The 23,718-nt window shown below is 42.3% G+C and overlaps 1 protein-coding gene across 3 annotated transcripts in view; it reads right to left on the bottom strand.

The window, feature by feature from the left end:
• The window catches only part of CUX2 (cut like homeobox 2), a 283,672-nt gene that overhangs the window by 8,115 nt on the left and 251,839 nt on the right, over positions 1 to 23,718 (bottom strand). For 2 of the 3 annotated variants that reach the window (XM_069960776.1, XM_069960778.1), the window contains 12 exons: positions 19,597 to 19,645; positions 18,003 to 18,119; positions 15,553 to 15,744; positions 14,719 to 14,777; positions 9,588 to 9,636; positions 9,375 to 9,474; positions 8,000 to 8,632; positions 7,290 to 7,391; positions 4,924 to 5,702; positions 2,996 to 3,155; positions 2,108 to 2,389; positions 786 to 974 (listed from right to left, as the gene is read on the bottom strand). In XM_069960776.1, the coding sequence (XP_069816877.1) occupies positions 786 to 974; positions 2,108 to 2,389; positions 2,996 to 3,155; positions 4,924 to 5,702; positions 7,290 to 7,391; positions 8,000 to 8,632; positions 9,375 to 9,474; positions 9,588 to 9,636; positions 14,719 to 14,777; positions 15,553 to 15,744; positions 18,003 to 18,119; positions 19,597 to 19,645 (2,711 nt within the window). The remainder of the gene's footprint in view (positions 1 to 785; positions 975 to 2,107; positions 2,390 to 2,995; positions 3,156 to 4,923; positions 5,703 to 7,289; positions 7,392 to 7,999; positions 8,633 to 9,374; positions 9,475 to 9,587; positions 9,637 to 14,718; positions 14,778 to 15,552; positions 15,745 to 18,002; positions 18,120 to 19,596; positions 19,646 to 23,718) is intronic. The other variant, XM_069960777.1, reaches the window with a different exon arrangement.

The raw sequence follows: 23,718 nt of genomic DNA, 5'->3' as shown, positions 1-23,718 counted from the left end.
TCTGGGATATGTATATATATTGGGGTCTGGAATATGTATACATATTAAGGTCTGGAATATATATATATATATATATTCCAGACCTTAATATGTATACATATTCCAGACCCCAATATACATACATATCCCAGACCCCAATATATATATACATATCCCAGACCCCAATATATATATACATATCCCAGACCTTAATATATATACATATCCCAGACCCCAATATATATACATATCCCAGACCCCAATATATATATATCTACATATCCCAGACCCCAATATATACATATCCCAGACCCCAATATATACATATCCCAGACCCTAATATATACACATATCCCAGACCCCAATATATACATATCCCAGACCCCAATATATACATATTTGTGCTGCCAGTTTTCCTTTATCAGCCACACACCACACATAACACTGTTTACACAGGAAGATGTGTGTCTGACAATGAATTTTAAAGCCTGCTCTAAAGACTCGATCAGCTGATCGCTGTCACTTTTACAAAGCTAAAGCTTCGGCTGTCCAGGCATGATGGAAATTGTAGTTTTGCAACAGCTGGAGAGCCAAGGTTCCCTACCCCTGGTCTGAGCCATTGATATCTCTCGTCTTCTGCATCTCAGAATCTTTAGATACATCCAAGTAAAGTTAAATAACACGTTACAAGTTGAAACTAAAGGGAATCTGTATGAAATCTATGTTACATAGTGTTAGATGAGTACATATCCCTTAGCATGTGCCGTATGAGCTGTATCATTGTACGCATTGGCTCTAACACTCACCCTTCTTTTCCATCTTCTTCATGTCTCTCAGTTTTTCGATGTTGTGTGGATCGCTCAGCCATAGCTGCATCCGGACAAATGGTTCTCTGCCCTTTAAACTCAGTTTGTGCCACGGCTTAGGCCTGGACAGTAGATCTGATACAGACCCCTGAGTAAGACCCAAGATGCTCTCTCCGAATAACCTCTGACCTATAATAGATTAAGAACACATATTATGTCATTACAGCTTGAGATGAGTGAGCTTTTCAGAAGTTTGGTTCGGCAGGTTCACCGAATTTTGATGTAAAGTTCAAGGTCAACCGAACCTTAAACAAAACGCATTAAAACAGCTAAACGATTGCAACCTGTATCCCTAAATACCCGAACTGGGTAACAATGGAAATATCGACACCTCCCACAGACATCTGAGCAGGAAGCGAATCTAGCGGCATTAGCGGATTTATCCCAGTTGATTAGCCGTCCGGAATACCCCCGAATGTAGAAATGAGATTTATGACATGCGGTAGAGACCGACGTTCCCAAGAGTAGGAGCATGTCATCTTCACCCAAGAAAGGTAAGTTGGACCAAAACCCATATGGGAAAGAACACGCCAAAGGTTTTGGCAGAGTATTAAACTGGCCCCTCTCGTGATCCCTGGATATTGAAGTATAGCAGGGATGCAAAACCTTCAGCCCTCCAGCTGTTGCAACACTACAATCTCCATCATGCCTGGACAGCCTTCGGAGGTTCCCCATCCCTGAAGTACAGTCTTCTAATATTGTCGGCCGTGGACTTCCCTGGCATAAAGCCAGTCTGGTCACCATGCACCAGACTAGAGATAAACAAAATAAGCCTATTGGCCAGGGCCTTAACCAATATCTTCATGTCGAAACATAACAATGAAATGAGTCCATAAGATCCCATCTGCAAAGAAGCCAAAAGCGCAGCAGGAACTCACTGTATTGCTTAAAGAATTCACCAAGTAGCCCATCCAATCCAGGAGAACGCTCATTGGGAAATGCTGCCAATGCCACCTCCAGCATCTCCACCATCAAAGTATTCCCCAGCTGCTCCCTCTGTGCCTGTGACTACTTACCTGTCCAAGCTCCCCCAGTGTCCTCTGTCTCCAATGTCCCCCACAGCAGCCCAAAATCCCGCTCAGGTAATCACTGGCCACGATGCTGTGAGTGATTGGTTGAGTGGGCTTGAGGCTACGAAAATCAGGGGACAGCGGAGACCCGCAGCAGGACACCAGAGGAGGGTGAATACCCTTCATTTCACTCATCTCTAATTACAACATTTCTGAGAAATCTAAGTGGAACCTCCACACAGGAGCATTTACCTAAATTATTGTCCGTCAGCACTTCCTTGACCTTCTTAGTGATGGAGTAGGTGTCAAGCTCCGGAGACATGGCCACAATCTCCTGGATACCTGCTGTGGTCGTTGGTTGAGGGCTGGAGAACGTTCTGCTTATGTGTACGGGAAGAGATCTGCTCTGCGGCTGCTGATTCTCTTTGCTGCTTTCCAGGCTTAACATAACTGGCTCAGGAGGGCTCTTCTCCTGGTCTGATGGACTGGGTGATGGAGATGGGGATGGATGTGTTTCTGAGGGACTCGCGGTGCCTTGAATGGGAAAACAAACATACAGAAAATGTAAAGTACCATAGAAGTAAATAGGAGGTCTGTGAAGGGAATACCCATTTAAAGTGGATCTGTACTGCCAGATATGCCCCCCAAACTGCCAATACTGCCCTGTTTTCTTGCTCAATCCATGCTTGGTCCTGAGGTCTGTCTGTATCCTGGGGCCGGTATTCAGGCTAAAATCAACTTTTATTCTGATGGCGCGGGGTCAATGAGGCGGAGCCAAGAGCATTAGTGACCTAGGCCTGCCAAAGATAAAGATGCCACCCAGGGGTGTTACGACAGAACAAAGGTGGAAAGAGAGATGCTGCAGGCCTAAGACACTGATGCTCTAGGCTCCACCTCTTTGACACTACACCACTGGAATAAAAGTTGTTTTTAGCCTTAATACTGGCTCGCCCCAGTAGACAGACAGACCCTGGGACCAGGCATGGATTGAGCAAGACAACAGCGGTACCGGCGGTTTGGGCAAGCATGTCCAAGCTTAGGTGTTAGAGATATAGGAGTACACCGAAACAACACTCTGACCTGTTACGGTTGCTCTCTTGCTTACCCAATGCTTATAGCTAGGCAGTACAGTAGATATACCTTGTGACAGAGCCGGTGGTTGGGTAATCCCCTGACCAAGCTGATCCGTCAGCCACAGCTGCATGCGAATGAAAGGTTCACGTCCTTTCTGGGTCAACTTACTCCATGGTTTGGGCCTTGACAACATGTCACTCACACTGCCTTGGGATAATCCCAGCACCTGGATGGAAGCACAGGACACACAACAATATGGTTAGTGCACATTTTTACCTTCTGGGAATGTGCAGCAGTTGACCTTTCTATGTAACCGATGACTGGAATTAAAGGGAAACTATCAGCAGGTAGACAAGTCTAACCTGCCGAGAGCCCCCTATTGTGCACAGGATGCTGAGGAGGAAGCTATGTCTCTTACCTTCCTCCTCAGCACCCTTTCTGTGCTGTTAGCAGAATAATCTTCGGTCTGGAGCACCGTTAGGAGCACTGCCCTGCCCCCATCGCACGTGACCTGTCCCTTCTAATGATAATCAATGGAGAGGGCCGATTGGCACTCTGGGGGCGGGGCAGTGCTCCTAACGGTGCTCCAGACAGAGGATTACACTTCTAACAGCACAGGAACAGCGCAGAGGAAGAAGGTAAGAGGCATACAGTCCTCCTTGTTGCCCCGTGAACAATAGGGGGCTATGAGCAGGTTAGATTCGTCTAACCAGCTGATAGTTCCCCTTTAACACTGTGCTCTTGATATAACATCAGGAGCTGCTACTAACTATGGAACTTTTATGTGTCATTGTGTCATATTAATCCTGAAATGTTTATTAAGGGTAAGAAGAAATTAGCACGAGCGAGTCCTCCGCACACAAAAAGACTCCAAAAGCTTAAAGGCTCCATTACAGGCCTGAACCTGTAAAAAAATAAATAAAAAAAATAAAAAACTTAACTCACCTCAAAATTCCAAGTCCTTCCAGACTGTGCTGACCATGTATACACTGTGTATGTTACACCTTGTCAGCTGGCACTGCATGGATCCCTTACCCCATAATACACCTTTAAAAATTCCCGTCGCTAGTCCAGACCCGTCTGTTTCAGTAAATGCCTTTATTCCCCATGAACTAACAATTCTTGGAACATCTCTTCTTCTAGCTCTGTGCTGTAATATTCTTCTCTTATAACTGTTAGTCAACTGGGTGTTACCAGCTGGGGGCGTGTCCCTTCACAGCCCGCCACAGACCTGCTTTGTTTGGATAGTGTCACACAGTGTAGGGACACGCCCCCAGCTGTTACACCCACTTGACTATTTAGTCTTACATTTCTAAGAAGAACAGGAGAATGGCACATCACACAGCTATGAAGCCCACAGCTCTGATTTATATGGAACCTCTATATAGGATATGTCCTAACTGATGGAACCCTAGAAAAATCAGCAAATATTGGAATCTATTTTTATTGTATAAAAGATTTTATACAACACTGAATGGTTGATTACTGTTGAAGGGATACTCTGGTGAAAATAAAATATTTTCAGTTCAGAAAGTTAAAAAGATTTGTAATTTCCTTCTATTTAAAAAAACCAAAAGTCTTCCAGTACTTATCAGCTGCTGTATGTAATGCAGGAAGTGGTGTATTCTTGTTAATTTGACATGGTGCTCTCTGCTGCCACCTCTGTCCATGTCAGGAACTGTCCAGAGCAGGAGGGGTTTTCTATGGGGATTTGTTACTACTTGGATAGTTCCTGACATGGACAGAGGTGTCAGCAGAGAGCACTGTGTCATACTGGAGAGAATACAATACTTCCTGTAGGACATACAGCAGCTGATAAGTACTGGAAGACTGGAGAATTTTTCAATTACAAATCTGTATAACATCCTGACACCAGTGTATTCACTGGAGTTCCCCTTTAATAATTTTCTGAACCCAAGACCTGTTCTCATGAAACAAGATAGAGGGCATCTACACACTAGCCATGATAACACACAGCTGTGCCATAGTAATACCTTTTCGCCAAAAATTCTCTGGCAGATGCCATTTTTTGCTAATTTTTCTTTCACTTGTCGGGTCAGGTCCAGGGTGTCCACCTCTCTGTACATATACAGCTCATACTGCTCCGGCGTAAGCGGAGGAACCGTGGGCTTAAGGTTCCGAGGAACATAGGCCGGGTAGTAGGAGAGCTGGTTCACGTTCTGGCCGTCCACACTCCCGGCCTCGGTCTTTATCTCCACCATCTTATGGGTTTCTTCTTCGTTGGACGCCTCCTCCTCATTTTGTGAATTCTCCATATTCTCTCCCTTCTTCCAGGGTCGGCCGTTCACCATGCTGGAGTAACTGGAAGACGATGAGGATAGTGACGGTGACACGGAGGTGAATGGGTGGTTCAGGATGGTTTTCTCGGACGCCCAGTGCTGATCGAAGTAGGACCCTGCGTCGCCTATTTCTGACTTTACTTTGCGTATGATGTTTTGTACAAAGGCGGCTGGAGACAAGACGCTGAGCGGGGTCTGCGTGGCGCTGGTGCTGGTCAGAAGGCTGCCGTCCTCCTGCTTAATGTAGACATGAGGCGCTTTGTGTGCGGAGGGGGTGAGAATGGGGCGCTCATTGGGGGGTGTAGGGACGGACCGGTGACCGCCGCCTGATTCTATCTCTAACAATGCCTGCTGCTGTGCCTGCATCTCTCTTCTCGCCTGCTCCAGAATATTCTTTATTGCATCTTCAGAACCATTGCTGCTGCTGCTGCTGGCGGAGGAAGATAAAGGAACACTCGAGCCTTTTGTTTCACCTGCATAAACAATAAGAACACTTATAGTAAAAAAACAATAGCAAACATAATCCTGCATTGTCTACGTCCAAGTCTGTTCCCATTATGAGGGATGCATTGTCTGATTTATAAAAGTTAAGTATCAAGAAGAGCATCAAAATATTTCATTTTATTAACAAAAGAAAGGAAAGAATCTTTATGTATCTAACATTAGTATAAGAGCAGCCAGCAGGTGGCAGTGTAACAGCGCAGATGTGGATCTGCAAAGGAAACAGCTTAAAAACCATCTGAACGTCAGGAGCCTTCATACAATCTCGTCATATAATAATAATAATTTTGATTTATGTAGTCTTTGTATAATAATTTCTATGGTGGCCCACTGGGACTGCAGCAGTGGTCCGAAAATCTATTTTATTTTTTAAAATATCGGACGTTAGTTGCACAATGATAGCTGTTATTAAGACGGACATCATTTTTATATAGTGTTAACCTAGCCAGACACAGATTTTATTTTTTATTGGGTGGGTGGTAACAAAAAAAAAAAAAAAAAAAAAAAGTGCTTACAGTCAAGACAGCCCCATTCAGACGAATGATTTTTGGACCACCGCTTCATTACAACCGAGACCGTAAACTTTATCCCATAGGTTGTTAAGAATTTATGCTGATACCAAATAAGTGTTAGGCTATGTTCACACAACATATTTTTTCGTATTTTTACGTTGCCTATTTGTCTATGGGATCCCGGCCGGAGTGTATACACATAGTATATAGTCCGGCTGGGATCCCTCGCCCTTATCCTCCCTCATCCTTCAGTGAATAGCGGCCGTAGAAAACCCTGTCAGTGCACACTATGGAGCGAGCGGCTGCGGCCGTACGCTTCATAGTGTGCAGTAGGGCGTTCTAATGCGAGTGTGAAATCCCACCCAGTCCAGTCTAAAGCTCCAGGTGATCGCTAGATCGTCCGGGCAGCCCATAGAGGATAGCAGCGGTCTGCTGCCGACGCTCCTATTCCATGGAGTGATGGCAGCCGATCGCTGATATATTAGTCGTTTGTCTTTCAACATGTTGAAAGACAAACAACTGAAACGATCAGTCGACATTTTTCATGTTGGCTGATCGCTGCCTTCGATTACACAGGAAGATTATCGGCCGTCACGGCCAATAATCTTTTCGTGTAATAGGGCCTTAAATGTACAAAAAGTTTGATAATAATACAAATTTGATAACTAGCATTCTTATAGTACTAGACTTGACGTCCCCTTGATTCCAGAGCACTATATAAGGCTAGGTTCACACTGCGTTTTCAGCATCCGTTTAACGCATCCGTTTTTTGCAAAAAAAACGCATGAAAAACGGATTGCAAAAAACGGATTCATTTGTGTGCATCCGTTTTTTCCCATTGACTTCCATTATAAAAAAAAAAATACGGATCCGTTTTTTTGGCGGACCAAAACGGACCAAAAAACGTTGCTGACCCTATTTTTCTGGACGTTAAAAAACCCCGGATCCGTTAAACGGATGCTGAAAACGCAGTGTGTACCTAGCCTAAGCAATAGGAGGTGACAAACAGAATATTACAAAATCAAAAGCGATGGATTGTAGACTCACCTCCTTTCTGAGACTGAATCTCTTTTTTTGCTTGCTCCAGAATATTTTTGATGGCGTCATCCGATCCTGTTTCTGGTGTTCGGATTCTTGGTGTAATGCTTCCTGAGTAATGATGAAGCAAAGTCATTAACAATTTAAGGTGTTCAGGCCTAAATTTCCTCTTCTTTACCTTCAATGTGTTATTAAAGGGGTGAAAATCTTTTTCTTTCCAGTGAATTATTTTTCTTTCAAATCAACTGGTTTCAGAAAGTTATATAGATCTGTCATTTACTTCTATTTAAAAATCTCCAGTCTTCCAGTACTTATCAGCTGCTGTATGTCCTGCAGGAAGTGCTGTATTCTCTCCAGTCTGACACAGTGCTCTCTGCTGCCCCTCTGTCCATGTCAGGAACTGTCCAGAGCAGGAGAGGTTTTCTATGGGGATTTGCTGCTGCTCTGGACAGTTCCTGACATGGACAGAGGTGGCAGCAGAGAGCACTGTGTCAGACTGGAAAGAATACACCACTTCCTGCAGGACAAACAGCAGCTGATAAGTACTGGAAGACTTGAAACTTTTAAATAGAAGTAAATTACAAATCTATTTAACTTTCTGACACCAGTTGATTTATAAGAATATTTTTTGTCCGGAGTACCCCTATGTAAAAAGGCCTTTAGACTACAGAACTAGAGTAAAAACTTGTATGGGTGAGAGTACCGAGAAGACAACTCACCTCTTTGCCGCACTTGAATAGTTCTTAGAGCCAAAACATTCTGTTCATCTGAAAGAAACTGCTTCATCTTAATGAAGGGCTCCTTCCCTTTCACAGTGAGTTTCCGCCAAGGTTTGGGACGGGCCAGGATCTCGCTTACTGACCCCTGGGAGAGGCCCAGGACATAGTGGCCAAAGACTCGCTGTCCGATGTTATGTTTCAGTAGCTGCTCCTTAACTTGAAAGGCAATTTCTGAGGTGTCTAGAGGTTCATCATCTATGGAGCTGGAGTTGGTGCCTTCGGACTGGTCGCTTTGTGAGCTCGAATCCTGGTTGCCCGATGACTGGTGATTGTGCTGGATATTGGATTTCAGTGTGTAAAACGGAGATTGAAATGAATGAATGTTGTTACTTTCAGTCTTGAGCAGTGGAGACGTAACTTGATTCTTGAGGGCCGGTTCCCCCGATAATTGTTCGCTATCGCTGTAAGCGGAAGACGGGCAAAAGGTTCTACGGACTTTGCTTCCATATGATGTCTCTAACAGAGACGGGGCAGGGCTGGGCGTAGATACTCGGTCTCTTGTCAAAGGAGAGACTGAATATGGCCTTTCAGCTGGCGTAAGATCCTTTGTGGCGTCTTGGGAATGATCTTCATCTAACAAGATCAAAAAACAGGACTGTAAAATAATACACAACATAATAACAATGATTTGTGTTGATCGAGCATGCGCGGCACAGCTCCGTGTTCGGGTCAAAGGTCAAGTCTCTTCCCCGCATGTTTGGTGTCTTTATTAGCCAATAAACATGTGGGGAAGGAGCTTGCACATCCTGTTATACCACCACCATGTTGTAGCAGTGATTGGAGGACATGTAAGGTTAAATCGGAAAAACCCTTTAACAGGCGGTCGCCTTTTCCCGCTATGATCCCATAGTGAAAACATAGCCTTAAAGTCTACAGAAAAGTGGCCACCATTGCATTATTAATTCCAGTGTTGGCCTGACTGACGCCTATTTATTTAAAGGGGTTATCCAGCGTGGTGAGTGGACGTCTTTTCTTTCAGCCACCTCCTCCCCGGCCACATCAAAAAATAGCCCCACGCTGGATAACCCCTTTAATGTGTGCACTGATAACTGCTCTTCCATAAACTTTAATAAAACATATTTATAGATTAAAAAATACTCCTGCTTTTTAAATCTTTTTTTTACTGTTGTTTTTTTGCTTTTATGTCAGGCTAGGTTCACAATACATTTTTGCAATCTGTTTTTTCATCAGATGGAAAAACAGTATACATTTTTGTGCATCCGTTTTGATCCATTTTTCCATTGACTTCCATTACATTAAGTAGGATCATAGTAAACGCTCAGCTGGTTAATGGATACAAGTATCCTGCACGTACCACAGCGGGGGACAGTGCTCGGCTTCTCTATAGGATAAGTCTGGGAAGGGTAAAAAGTCTCTTTTTTGACCGAGACGCTGTCTTCTGCTTTGGACGTCTCCTGCAATAAGTAATAGGAACACGTTATTAGGGGCTGATATATATATATATATATATATATATATATATATATATATCCAGCAATGTAGAAGTTCTTACATTAAAGTTACGTACCGGGGCGAGATCACAGCTGGATGTAGCGGACTTCATAGCTTTCAATATGCTGTAAGAACGAGACAGAGTTATATCAGGTGTCATAGATGATACATGCAGAAGGTCCATAGAAAACAAGCAATGAAAACACTAAAAGAGGAGATGTTGTATTGTGTATATTCTGTACAAGGTGCATACACATAACAGATGGGTATAATGGGCATCTTTAGGGAAGTTCACTTTAGGCCCCTGTACGAGGAGTTACATGGTGGAGGAAGTGCACAGTTAGTCTTATCCAGATTCTCAGAGAGGGAAGATGCAAAAACAGCTGTTCCTGCAGTAGTTAAGCCAGGGCCTGGCTTATGCCAGGACCCCTGTCAGGGACAAGCGGGTCAGTCTAGTCTAGACACTCACGTGTATAGATGCAGCTAGAGACAACCAGTTCTTTCTCTACTACAATCACATTCAGTATGCAGTGCTAAGCACTTCAAAGAGAACACACCCCGAGAACACAGAGTCTACAAAGCGCAGAGCAGTATCTTGAGTACAAGAGGAACTAGCCTGGATAGGAAAAAGCTACCAAAAAGAAGGTCTACGTATCCTATCTCACAGTGCAGGTAACTGGGACACCCTGGACACTTAGCTAAGCCCAGATAAACAAAGCAGGTACCAACATCACACCTGTGTGCTGGACAAGCACTGACGTCCCGACACTAGCATCTCTGGCTGAGCTGATGGGCGAATACCATCTAGCCGTATTTAATTTAATTGTTGCCTGCAATTACATGATATAACGATTTTTCAAACAATAAGTTGGGCTCTAAGGGTCCTATTACACGGAGCACTTTTTAACGACTAACGATAAACGATCGCAAACGAGATTGTTTATCGGTAACCTGAAATAGTTTACCATTAGGATGAGCGAACCCGATTGTTCGGTATTTGATTAGCTGGGGCTGCTGAACTTGGATAAAGCTCTAAGGTTGTCTGGAAAACATGGATACAGCCAATGACTATATCCATGATTTCCACATAGCCTTAGGGCTTTATCCAACTTCAGCAGCCACCGCTAATCAAAGTTCAGGTTCGCTCATCTCTATTTTCACAGAACGATGGTCGTTAGTTACGATCGTTATTGCGATTGTTACTATGATCGTTTATTCCTTATGATACCAGCAAAACAATCAACAATGTGCAATTACACTGAATGAGTAGTGAAAAACTGCGGAACTTGAGCGAACGAATGTGGAATTACAGCGAATGATTAACGATAATTTTAGGTTCAGATCTAAATCAACAATCAACGACATACGAACGATTTTTCAATCGTTGCCTGCAATTACACAAAACGATTATCGTTTAAATTCGAACGATATAACGATTTTTCGCACAATAATCGTTTACTCAAATCGTTTATCCAATTACACGGAACGGTGATCGTTACTTATAATCGGTATTGTGTTCGTCCTGTCATCGCCACTGCGTTCGCCGCTACTGCAAACGACCAAACGTCGTCCTATTACATGTGAACGATTTGCAAAGATCAACGATAAAAATAAATCCAAATTCTATTAAACAAACAACGATTTTTTTTGTTGGTTGTTTAATCGTTGTCTGTTTCTACACTAAACAATTATCGTTCACATCCGAACGATTTAACAATTTTTCGAATGATAATTGTTCCGTATAATACGGCCCTAAGTCTATCACAATGCACGCCATCCTCTCCCGACTCCTTCTTCTGATCGGTACGGGTCTGAACACTGGACTGATCAAAACTTTTGATATCTCTCTATGACGTTAAAAGTTTTTTCTGATGACTGACACTTTAAATCTAAATAACATTTTATGGCACCTTCCCCTTTAAGTAATGTCTTATTGGTTGGTCTTGTTAAAGTCAATCCCAATAACCCTCTATATTACAATATATTCTGCCTATAAAGCTAGAAACACTCTCACCGTCCAGTGTACTGAATCTACAGCAGTAAGTGCAATAGTAACTATACCGTGTGCATGGCGTCCTAATGATTCCTTACATTGTAGAGATGGTGCGTCTTGTCATTCTGACTGTGTACATTGGATGGTTTAATACATCATCAGAATGACATGTGTTGTATGGGATGAGAGTGAAGTGCCGCTCTCCAGGGTCTGGGATGGAGCTTGTCACCGGCTCCCGCAGGAATCCAGACGCTACGCGGCAAGACAATGATCCTACACATTTCTAACCCGCCTGTCAGATGTGCTGCCCTCTATTCCCTCAGTGACAATGAGACAGAGTTTTGGTACTGATTTCTAGAAGCCTCAGGGACCCCGGGCACTTCATAGTCTGTGGTCAGAGACTGCGCTTCAATCAATCAGAAACTATTAGATTGCTTTCTCCGAAACAGATTTGCAGCACTAAGGACTGATGTGACTACATTGTGTCCCCCCACCAGAAAAACAGCTATCAGTCTGCCTGGGACCATGTGTGACTGTAGGGGGGGGCAACAAAAAGCGGCTACACTGTCGCATCAACCACTAAATAGCTGATAATCCACATGTATGTCATATAGATGTATGTATGTGTATGGCGGTATTATGTATGGCCTATAGGTGTATGTATGTGTGTGGCAGTATTATGTATGGCCTATAGATGTATGTATGTAGATGTATGGCGGTATTATGTATGGCATATAGGTGTATGCATGTAGATGTATGGCGGTATTATGTATGGCATATAGATATATGTATGTAGATGTATGGCAGTATTATGTATGGCCTATAGATGTATGTATGTAGATGTATGGCAGTATTATGTATGGCATATAGATGTATGGTGGTATTATGTAGGGCATATAGATATATGTATGTAGATGTATGGCAGTATTATGTATTGCCTATAGATGTATGTATGTAGATGTATGGCAGTATTATGTATGGCCTATAGATGTATGCATATAGATGTATGGCAGTATTATGTATGGCCTACAGATGTATGTATGTAGATGTATGGCAGTATTATGCATGGCCTATGTATGTATGTAGATGTATGGCATATAAATGTATGTATGTAGATGTATGGCGGTATTATGCATGGCCTAGAGATGTATGTATGTAGATGTATGGCAGTATTATGTACGGCCTATAGATGTATGTATGTAGATGTATGGCGTATAAATGTATGTATGTAGATGTATGGCGGTATTATGCATGGCCTATGGATGTATGTATGTAGATGTATGGCAGTATTATGTTTGGCCTATAGATGTATGTATGTAGATTTATGGTGGTATTATGTATGGCCTATAGATGTATGTACGTAGATGTATGGTGGTATTATGTATGGTATATAGATGTATGTATGTATGTAGATGTATGGCAGTATTATGTATTGTCTATAGATGTATGTATGTATGTGTATGGCAGTATAATGTATGGCCTATAGATGTATGTATGTATGTGTATGGCAGTATAATGTATGGCCTATAGATGTATGTATGTAGATGTATGGCAGTATTATGCATGGCCCATAGATGTATGTATGTAGATGTATGGTGGTATTATGTATGGCATATAGATGTATGTATGTAGATGTATGGCAGTATAATGCACTGCCTATAGATGTATGTATGTAGATGTATGGTGGTATTATGTATGGCATATAGATGTATGTATGTAGATGTATGGCAGTATAATGCACTGCCTATAGATGTATGTATGTAGATGTATGGTGGTATTATGTATGGCATATAGTTGTATGTATGTAGATGTATGGCAGTATAATGCACTGCCTATAGATGTATGTATGTAGATGTATGGCATTAAGATTGTGCATGCCTTGTGTGCTGTGTATTCCTATGTTGAACCCAATATGGAAAAATCTAGGGCATAATAAGGTTTGGAAGGAAAAATGCAGTATGCTATAATACATGGAGTTATTAAACCTTTCAAGGGGTTATCCAGTGTTAGAAAAACATGTCCGCTTTCTTCCAGAGACAGCACCGCTCTTGTCTCCAACTTAGAGGCGGTTTGCAATAAAGCTTTATTCACTTCAAATTGGAAATTAATTGCAAAACCTTCACCCAAACTGGAGACAAGAGCGGTGCTGTCTGGAAGAAAGTGGCCATGTTTTTCTAACACTGGATAATCCCTTTAAGTATGCAGCTAATTTTAAAAAGCAAAGCGCTTGCAATTTTTTGTAATGACAAATTAAATTTTTCAATAACATATGCTGCAAAACCGACAATATGTATGCGCTTACACTGTGTACCGTGTGAGATCAGGAATGTGATCATTTAATAGTTTTGGTGATTCCACAAATCATATGCTTAGTATTTTTGTTTATATCTTTTGATTTATATAATAGGAATGGGGGGGAGTGATCTAAACTTTTATTATGGGGGGACTCATATGAGAAATGCACTGATTTGTCATAGGATCAATGCAGTACATGTATACTGCATTAATCAATGTAATCGGCGATTGATTACTAGGGGCTAGGGGCTGCCGAGCCTGAACCGTGTCATTACGTTGCTGAGGCCCAGGCCAGGAAGCTGATCTGGCCACTAGACCACCATCGAATGCTCTTACAGGGCACTGAAATTCAGGCAAATTCAGGAAATTGGTTCAGGCAGCATGGAAGTAATAACAGGTTCCCTCTAACTGGCTGGTGAAAATGGGGTTTTTAATAAAATTATATTATGTAAAACCTTTCTTCTGCCATCTTTTTGTGGAGCGTGCACAATAAGAGAGAAGCTGCGCTCCATAACACAGGATCAGTCTCCGCAGAGAAAACGATGGCTGCAATTCTACAGATCTGACATTTAGTCATTATTAGAAGAATGACGCTTTCTCTGGGGTAACAGATCAGGAGGTAAGGAAATAATCTGCCTAAACTGTATGGCTGCCCCTCGCTGATGTAAATAAGGATGATAGACGCTCGGAGCAGCGCTTCACTTAACGCTTCCACTAGATTTATACCCGGTTTTATAAAATAACAGATGGATATGTATTTTGTGCACGACGGAAGGGTAAATATATACAGCACTGTAATCGGTATAAACAACCCCCAGTGACACCGCCGTCTTATTTATTGCATTATAAAGCTGGAAGCGCGGAGTGTTCCCCACGGCGCATTATTAATCAGACGGATAGAGGGACGGATGAATCTCACCTTAACTCCGTTTTAATTTCTTCGTAATCTGACTGACTTTGCAACTTTTCTTCCAGTTTCTGTGAAAAGGAGAATATAGTAAGTCAGGTCCAGGTCAGGTCTTATGTATATAGGTAAGTATAAATAGGTAAGTATACTGTTATGCTGCCCACAGGCTATTCCATAGTGTTAAAAAGCTGAAAAACATATTGGGAGTAAGCAGGCTCAATAATAAGAGCAATAAGGAGCAGTGGGATAAGGGGGTAGCTGCAGGCCGCCTGGTCCCCATCTGCTTCGGGCTCTTGGGTAGTAGTGGGGGAGAAGGTGTGTGGAGCTCCAAGGGCTTGAGGATTGGTGACAACTGCCTGGGATCAGCACTGGTCTCCCTGTCATCATCCTGCATGTGCGTGCCCTTACATTTATGGCTCAGAGGCCAAATTAATCAAGATTAAAATCAACTGGTGCCACAAAATTATACAAATTTGTAAATTACTTCTATTTAAAAATTGTACTGCCTACCAGTACTTATCAGCTGCTGTATGTCCAGCAGGAAGTGTTGTATTCTTTCCAGTCTGACACAGTGCTCTCTGCTGCCACGTCTGTCCATGTCAGGAACTGTCCAGAGCAGGAGAGGTTTTCTATGGGAATTTGATACTGTTCTGGACAGTTCCTGACATGGACAGAGGTGGCAGCAGAGCACTGTGTCAGACTGGAAAGAAAACATCACTTCCTGCAGGACATACAGCAGCTGATAAGTAATGGAAGAATGGAGATTTTTTTAATAGAAGTAAAATACAAATTTATATAACTTTCTGAAACCAGTTGATTTGAAAAGGAAACAAATAATGTTTGTACCTCTATGGCTTCTGTTTTGATGAGAAGTTGTTGTTCTAGTTCAGCTATTTGATTAGATGAAGACTCTTCCAGTTCTTGTATAGCGTTCTGGAGATGCTGGATATCTTTAAGGAGTCTTAAAATTTCTCTGTCTTTAGAAGCTAAAGCTGATTCTAAATGAGATCCAGAACATAGTGAGAAGCCACTTTTATCCTAAAAAAAAAGGAAAAATAAAACACCTTGTTACGATGATAATAGAGAATTAACATTAATTTAGGGTCCATTTACACAGAAAGATTATCTGCCAAAGATTTGAAGCCAAAGCCAGGAACAGACTATAAAGAGAGAACAGGTCATAAAGGAAAGACTGGGATTTCACCTCTTTTCAAATCCATTCCTGGCTTTGGCTTCAAATCTTTGGCAGATAATCTGTCATGATAATCTTTCTGTGTAAATGGACCCTTAGGTGCATGTATAATCCCTTTAAACTCCCTGGAGATATTCCAGAAAGATATTGTTATTTTCTCATAGCAGACACTTGCTGGGCCAAACACCAGCTATAGGTATTAGCTGTGCAAACTGCTCACCATAAAAGTCAGACTGCCCCAAAGAGTCTTCTTGTTCTCAGCATAGGCCACATATGTCTGGTTCCCTTTCACCATATACTGCAGATTCCATAGTCGGTTTGTGGGTAATAACTAGAGATGAGCAATTTTTTCAAAACTTAAATTTATTGAACTTTGGTGTAAAGTTTGGGTTCATCCTAAACTTTAAACAAACCGCACTAAAATAGCTAAACGATTGCGGCATTTAGCTTTTTTAGTGCAGTTCCAAAAATTTACTCATCTATACTTACCTGTCCTGGTGTCCCCGGTGTCGTTTTTCTCCAGTCCCCACAGCCACCAATATCCCATTCAGCCAATCACTGCTGCCGCGGCTGGCTAAGTGGGCTGTCGCTCTTGTCTTGAGAGTAAGTGACAGCCACTTGGTCGACCATTGACTGACTGACACAGGACAGTGATGCAGCCAGCGGCTGGCTAAGTGGGCTGTCACTCTTGTCTTGAGAGTAAGTGACAGCCACTTGGTCGACCATTGACTGACTGACACGGGACAGTGATGCAGCCAGCGGCTGGCTAAGTGGGCTGTCACTCTTGTCTTGAGTGACAGCCACTGACATCCCATTCAGCCAATCACTGGCAGTGGCGCTGTCCCATCTCAGTCAGTGATTAGCTGAATGAGATTTTGGCAGCTGCAGGGACCATAAACCCAGAGGAGGACACCGGGGGAGTGCAGGGCAGGTGAGAAAGTTGTTCTGAACTTTGCAAAAAGCTTAGTTCAGAACTGAACCAAACTTTTTGCAAAGTTCTGAACAAATCTCGGTTTGGGAAGTCTGGTTGGCTGATCTCTAGTGATAACCAATGATAGATGATAGTGTTCCCACAGTGGTTGTCCGCCACCTTTCCAGGCCTGCTACCTATTCCTCCATATCTTGCACGGACAACAATCTGAGAATTATTTTTCAGGGCTTCTAAATGCAGTTCATGGACCCGATTCCTGGTACAAACATGGCGGCTGTGCTTCTTGTGTATGAATGAGCATCTTTTTACATTTTACCATCTGTTTGGCTCCTAATAGTCCTTTAGGAAACCCCTAAACAAAGCCGAGTACGAGAAAAAGTCCATGTAGTCTACACAGTGTCGGACTGGGGTGCCTTAGGCTCACCTGTGAATTAGATTCTATGGTCCCATCCTATGTACACCAGATATAACCAGTGCCAAACCTTTTACACTACTATAGCGATGTTGCACAGAGCTGTGTATGTGACCATACATCATACACAGATATTAAGAAATGCATATTACCTAGATGCATACATAGTGCACACACCCACACCCACAATATGTATTTACACAGATCATACACAGCTATAAAGAAATGCACATTACCTATATGTATACATAGTACACACACATGCACCATACACACAGACTCACATACTGTACTTGTATACCTCTGGTACAGGAACGTACCAGGTACAGCTTACATGCTGTCAGATCCAGGAGCTGCTTCACTCGCTTCCCTCCTCCTGTGTCCTGACTGTCAGCAGCAGCACATAGAGCAGATGGAGGCAGCCTGAGAGGAGGAGGTGGGGGAGTGTAGAGGGGATGGGCTTATTCTGCACTGTACATGCTGCTGCCTGTCACCCCCTGCCTCTATATATAAAGCTGAAACCCCTAATTACTATATAGAGGCAGTGGGTGACCAGGTGACAGGTGTATGCAGCAGTTCTGGGGGATTATGTGTCATCCTGAAGCTGCTAAACAGGGACCCCCACCTCATGCTCAGGGGCCCACCAGGGGATTCCCCTGCTCCCCTATGGGCAAGTCCGAGTCTGTTCTACTTGTCTGTACAAAAAAAGATATTTAAGTATATAACATTGCAACTACAGAACTCCTTGAAGAAACACTCACAGAAGAACTTAGCGGAGCAGATCCTGGCGGAGAACAACAGGTCAGTCTAATGGAATTATTAACAGATGATAATTGCTCCCTGAGACTCTCAACCTCCCTCTGAGCAGCTTCTGCTCTCTGAAAAAGACAGGAAAATAGATGGCCGTCATCAGCACAAGCCAGACATATAAGAAGAATGTAAAATGATGCCACCCATGACGTCATCCTTGTGTCATGGAATAATCATCATCTTGGGCTGTAAGAATACACACTGGGTCACTTTGCATTGTATTATGCTGATTATGGGCCATACATGAGGGTAAAGGGCCGCTCTAGGACACCAGGAAGACTATACCACTGATTAGGAAAACAGCTGAATGCTCCATCAACCAAGAAGTATGCTATGCTTAAAGGGGAACTCATGAAATTTTTCTTTGAAATCAACTGGCTTTAGAATGTCATACAGATTTGTAATTTACTCCTATTTAAAAATCTCCAGACTTCCAGTACTTATCAGCTGCTGTATGTCCTATAGGAAGTGGTGTATTATTTTCAGGCTCTCTGCTGCCACCTCTGTCCATGTCAGGAACTGTCCAGAGCAGGAGACGTTTTCTATGGGGATTTGCTGCTGCTCTGGGCAGTTCCTGACATGGACAGAGGTGGCAGCAGAGAGCAGTGTGTCAGACTGGAAAAAATACACCACTTCCTGCAGGACATACAGCAGCTGATAAGTACTGGAAGATTTTTTTTTTTAAATAGAAGTAATTTACAAATCAATATAGCTCTCTGGCATCAGTTGATTTTTTTTCTGTGGAGTCCCCCTTTAATGTAATGTTCATCATATATTTTAGTATATATGTTCACACAACAGTGGCAAGTATATGTCCGTATTTTGATCATTACTGCTGTATATAAGCATTATTTACGTCCCTAAAAATGGTCATATTTTCACCTCGAAAAACTTTGTGTGTACATAGCCTTAAAGTTATGTTCTGTTTCTTTCTATTGGTCCAATGTGTCCAGAAAAAAAAAAATTGGTTAGAAAATGTCCGTATTGCGTCTACAGCTCCTATGCATCTTCATGGTAACAGGAAACAACTATTTAGGAAGGGAGGACATGACAGGCCGGGCCTGGATTGTGCTCATACACTGAGAGAGCGGTGGGGGAGGGTTGGATTTCCTTATCGTTTTCCTTATTTCCTACTATAGAAGTGATACAGATTGTAGATATACAGGGTGGTCCAAAAGTCGGTGGACAGTAAGTGTAATAGGGTTATAAAGGGGGAAATTTATCAAACATGGTGGCCCAGTTGCCCCTAGCAACCAATCAGATTCCACTATTTATTTCTCACATATTCTTTGGAAGTTGAAAGGTGGAATCTGATTGGTTGCTAGGGGCGACTGAGCCACCATGTTTGATAACTCCCCCCCTTTTACACATACTGTCCACCTACTTTTGGACCACCCTGTATAATAGATAATTGTGCACATACAACTCCCTATGACATATATTGTGTGTCCCATAGTGCACTGCTTGGCATATACATATATGTTCAGAGCTCATAACAATAACAGCGATATATGAGCTGAACAATAACGCTGGCACAGTACTTACCCGGTGAGCTTTTTCAAGATTGGTCATTATCATACCCACTTCATCGGCCCTAAAGAAAAGGCAAACAAGTATAAGCAAGTAGAAGCATATTCCAGATATCCCATACATACATTTTATACACATTCAACTCAAAAATAGAGCAGAAAACTTTAGTTAGATATTAGTATAAAATAATGAAATGTCTACAGCCTTTGCCTTTAGCTGTCCAGGCATGATGGGAAATGTAGTTTTGCAGCAGCTGAAAGGCTAAAGACTCCCCATCCCCGGTCTACACAGACACCATTTTGTTAGACGCCACCAACCCCTGAGATCAAACATAACATCTGTTTTGTGCACACTTTTCCAGAAGTCTGAGGAAGTGCGCATGCACACAAAACAGCTGTTACACTTGATCATTGGGGTTGTTGGCGTGTATGCCGCCTGCTACAGCTCGACATGGAACTGACTTGCTGAATAAACATAAATAAAGGACTTTTCGAGTAATGGTGGGTGCCCTCTCTACTTATCTATAGTAACTACAGTATAGTCAGTATGGGTAGGTCTTTAAGCTGCCAGACATAATACAGTAGAAGTGCTGTATACTATATGAGCAATTTGCAGACTGCATTTTTAGTGTAATAAAAAGTAAAGTTTAGTAATATATAATTTAAAGAACTCCCCCCCCCAAAAAAAAAAATAAAACTACACATTTTCCCATTATGAAAGTACTTTTTATAGAAAACATACACAGCAAAACTACAACTATTTGTTATTGCCGCATCTGTAATGTCCTGAACTCTAAAAATATCCTCTATCTCTAACTCTAACTCTATCTCTTTATATATTCTGCATGGCAAATAATGAAAAAAAAAAAAAAAAAAAGAACAATCTTTGTGTTGTGCAATCAAGGTCACAATGTAGTCCTAACCTACACCAAGATACATCCTAATCCGATGGATTGAAATGCAGAATTCTATCAACAGGACATTCAAAATAAGCAGTTACTGTATGATAGTCTTGAAAAATGTTATTTATATGGATGATAAAAATTTCCCCAGTCCACATATTGAAAGCTACACTCACCGGCCACTTTATTAGGTACACCTGTCCAACTGCACATTACCACTTAATTTCTAATCAGCCAATCACATGGCGGCAACTCAGTGCATTTAGGCATGTAGACATGGTCAAGACAATCTCCTGCAGTTCAAACCGAGCATCAGTATGGGGAAGAAAGGTGATTTGGTGCCTTTGAACGTGGCATGGTTGTTGGTGCCAGAAGGGCTGGTCTGAGTATTTCAGAAACTGCTGATCTACTGGGATTTTCACGCACAACCATCTCTAGGGTTTACAGAGAATGGTCCGAAAAAGAAAAAACATCCAGTGAGCGGCAGTTCTGTGGGCGGAAATGCCTTGTTGATGCCAGAGGTCAGAGGAGAATGGGCAGACTGGTTCGAGCTGATAGAAAGGCAACAGTGACTCAAATAGCCAACCGTTACAACCAAGGTAGGCAGAAGAGCATCTCTGAACGCACAGTACCTCCAACTTTGAGGCAGATGGGCTACAGCAGCAGAAGACCACCCGTTACTAGCACGGTGTACCTAATAAAGTGGCCGGTGAGTATATATTTATAACTTTATTCTCTGCTTTTTTTCCTGCATTTACTACTGCATCAAGGCTTCACTTCCTGGATAACACTGTGATTTCACTTCCTGGATAACATAGTGATGTCACTTCCTAGATAACATGGTGATGTCACTTTCTGGATAACATGGTGATGTCACTTCCTGTATAACATGATGATGTCACTTCCTGGATAAAATGGTCACGACCCGACTCCCAGAGCTGTGCGGGCTGTGGCTGCTGGAGAGGATGATGGCAGAGGGATGCTCAGTGTCCCTCCAGTGCTCTCTGTCCCTCAGTGTCCCGCTGCCATCATCCTCTCCAGCAGCCACAGCCCGCACAGCTCTGGGAGTTGGGTTGTGAAATCACCATGTTATCCAGAAAGTGACATCACCATGTTATCCAGGAAGTGACATCACCATGTTATCCAGGAAGTGACATCACCATGTTATCCAGGAAGTGACATCACCATGTTATCCAGGAAGTGACATCACCATGTTATCCAGGAAGTGAAATCACAGTGTTATCCAGGAAGTGAAGCCTTGATGCAGTAGTAAGTGCAGGGAAAAAAGCACTTTATAAGCATTTCCCATAATAAGTGTATATTGGGGATTTGTATAACTTTTGGGGGGCAATACAATACTTTAATAAAAAATTTCACCGAACCTCTTCTTTAAAAATAAAAAATGGCGTTTTCACATTTCAAGGCCTATACACTTTTTGTTTTTCTCTTCATGGGACTATATAAAGGCTTTTTTTTTGCAGTGATGTTCTGATTACTACTTAAAGAATTGACAGTTAATCCAAACACCATGAAGACACCATCAAGAGTTTCTCAATGTTAGCTAATCTAGGAACATTGCCCCCTGGGGTCAATGTTCCTAGATTCACTGGTGTTGAGCAACACATGATGGTGTCTCTGCAGTGCTTTAGTTGAACTGCTTGAGGCCAACTATCATTCCTACGAATGCACTTACTAGGCATTGCTACCACTAGCCGGAATCCTGCTCCACACTGATGAGGGGCAAATACCCTGAAACACCTGTCTGTGGATGGATACCTGGCTTGGGTATCTCCCAGGCCATGTCATGCTTGACTGTGGCTTGTTGGAAGAAGGTATCCTTGAATGGAGGAGACCCCCTTTGGGTTAGCTGTTCCTTCCCGGTAGAAGGACTAACTAGTTCACTGACATTGATAAATTATGGTTTTTCTCCAGTATTTTTGGTTATTACGTCACACATAATGCTAGTGAATGGTGATATATTACAACATGCAGCATAGTAAGACTGCAACCCATCAGTTGCCAATGCAAGACTTCTCTCCACATAGGTAAACTGGGCAACTGTGTGACTTGATGAACATGATGAAATTTTCTGTTGCACTACACGTGTCACCATGTAGCCTAATAAGTGAATCTAGAAAGTCACATCTACAGACACCCCTGGTAATTGGGCCTACAGAAGCTGCAAGACAACTGGGCCAGTTCTGCCTCTAAAGTATGACCTGTGTCTCCGACACAATGATGATTTCTTCTACCCAGTAGAAACAATGACCATCTGCAGAACGCGGTCATGTAGGACATCAGACTCCAATTGTGTTAAAGGGAATGTGTCACCTAAATTTTCTTTTACTGATTAGAGTCAGATACTAAAACTTGTTCTTTTATTCTAATCTGTTTCTATTTTCTGACTTTTTACTTATTTCCCTGTTCGTACATTGTTATGGGGGCGGCCATATCGCCTGGGCTGTTTTTAACAGCACATAGTGACATGCTTTACAGCAAGACTCATGGACATAGACGACAATAGACAGACTCTGTCCCCTTGAGAGGAATGTGAGACATTACTGAGCGCGCTCTGTGACCTGTGAAGAGGTCATTCCACAGGGAGCTGCTATTGTCTCCTCTATCTACTGGTGTCACATGATGCTGCAATGCTGTACAGATCACTTTACAGCAGCCTCCTCTTATCACCACAGACACAACAGGAAGTCTCAGCTTAAATGTAGCTCCAGTGGTGAGAATGAGAACTGCAAGATATCAGGATTATTTTATAATATAGACAGAAAAATTCTTAAAAAAAAATGTTTAACATAAAAACATTAAAACTGGTTTTAGTAATATAGATTTGTTATTTACTTCTATTTAAAAATATCAAGTCTTCCAGTACTTATCAGCTGCTGTATGTCCTGCAGGAAGTGGTGTATTATCTCCAGTCTGACACAGTGCTCTCTGCTGCCACCTCTGTCCATGTCAGGAACTGTCCAGAGCAGCAGCAAGTCCCCATAGAAAACCTCTCCTGCTCTCTAGACTGGAAATAATACACTATTTCCTGCAGGACATACAGCAGCTGATAAGTAGAAAATTCATATTTTAAAATAGAAGTAAATTACAAATCTATGTAACTTTCTGAAACCAATTGATTTGAAAGAATCCCCCCGGAGTACCCCTTTAAGGGGCTTTTACCTCTATTATAGAACCTAACATCAAACAGATTTTAACCTAGCCAACAATTAAAAAAT

The sequence above is a fragment of the Dendropsophus ebraccatus genome, chromosome 3 (assembly GCF_027789765.1).
Source record: "Dendropsophus ebraccatus isolate aDenEbr1 chromosome 3, aDenEbr1.pat, whole genome shotgun sequence".
Classification (NCBI taxonomy): Eukaryota; Metazoa; Chordata; class Amphibia; order Anura; family Hylidae; genus Dendropsophus; species Dendropsophus ebraccatus.
Note: the sequence above shows the minus strand (reverse complement) of the source record. Positions and strands in the feature narration are given on the sequence as shown.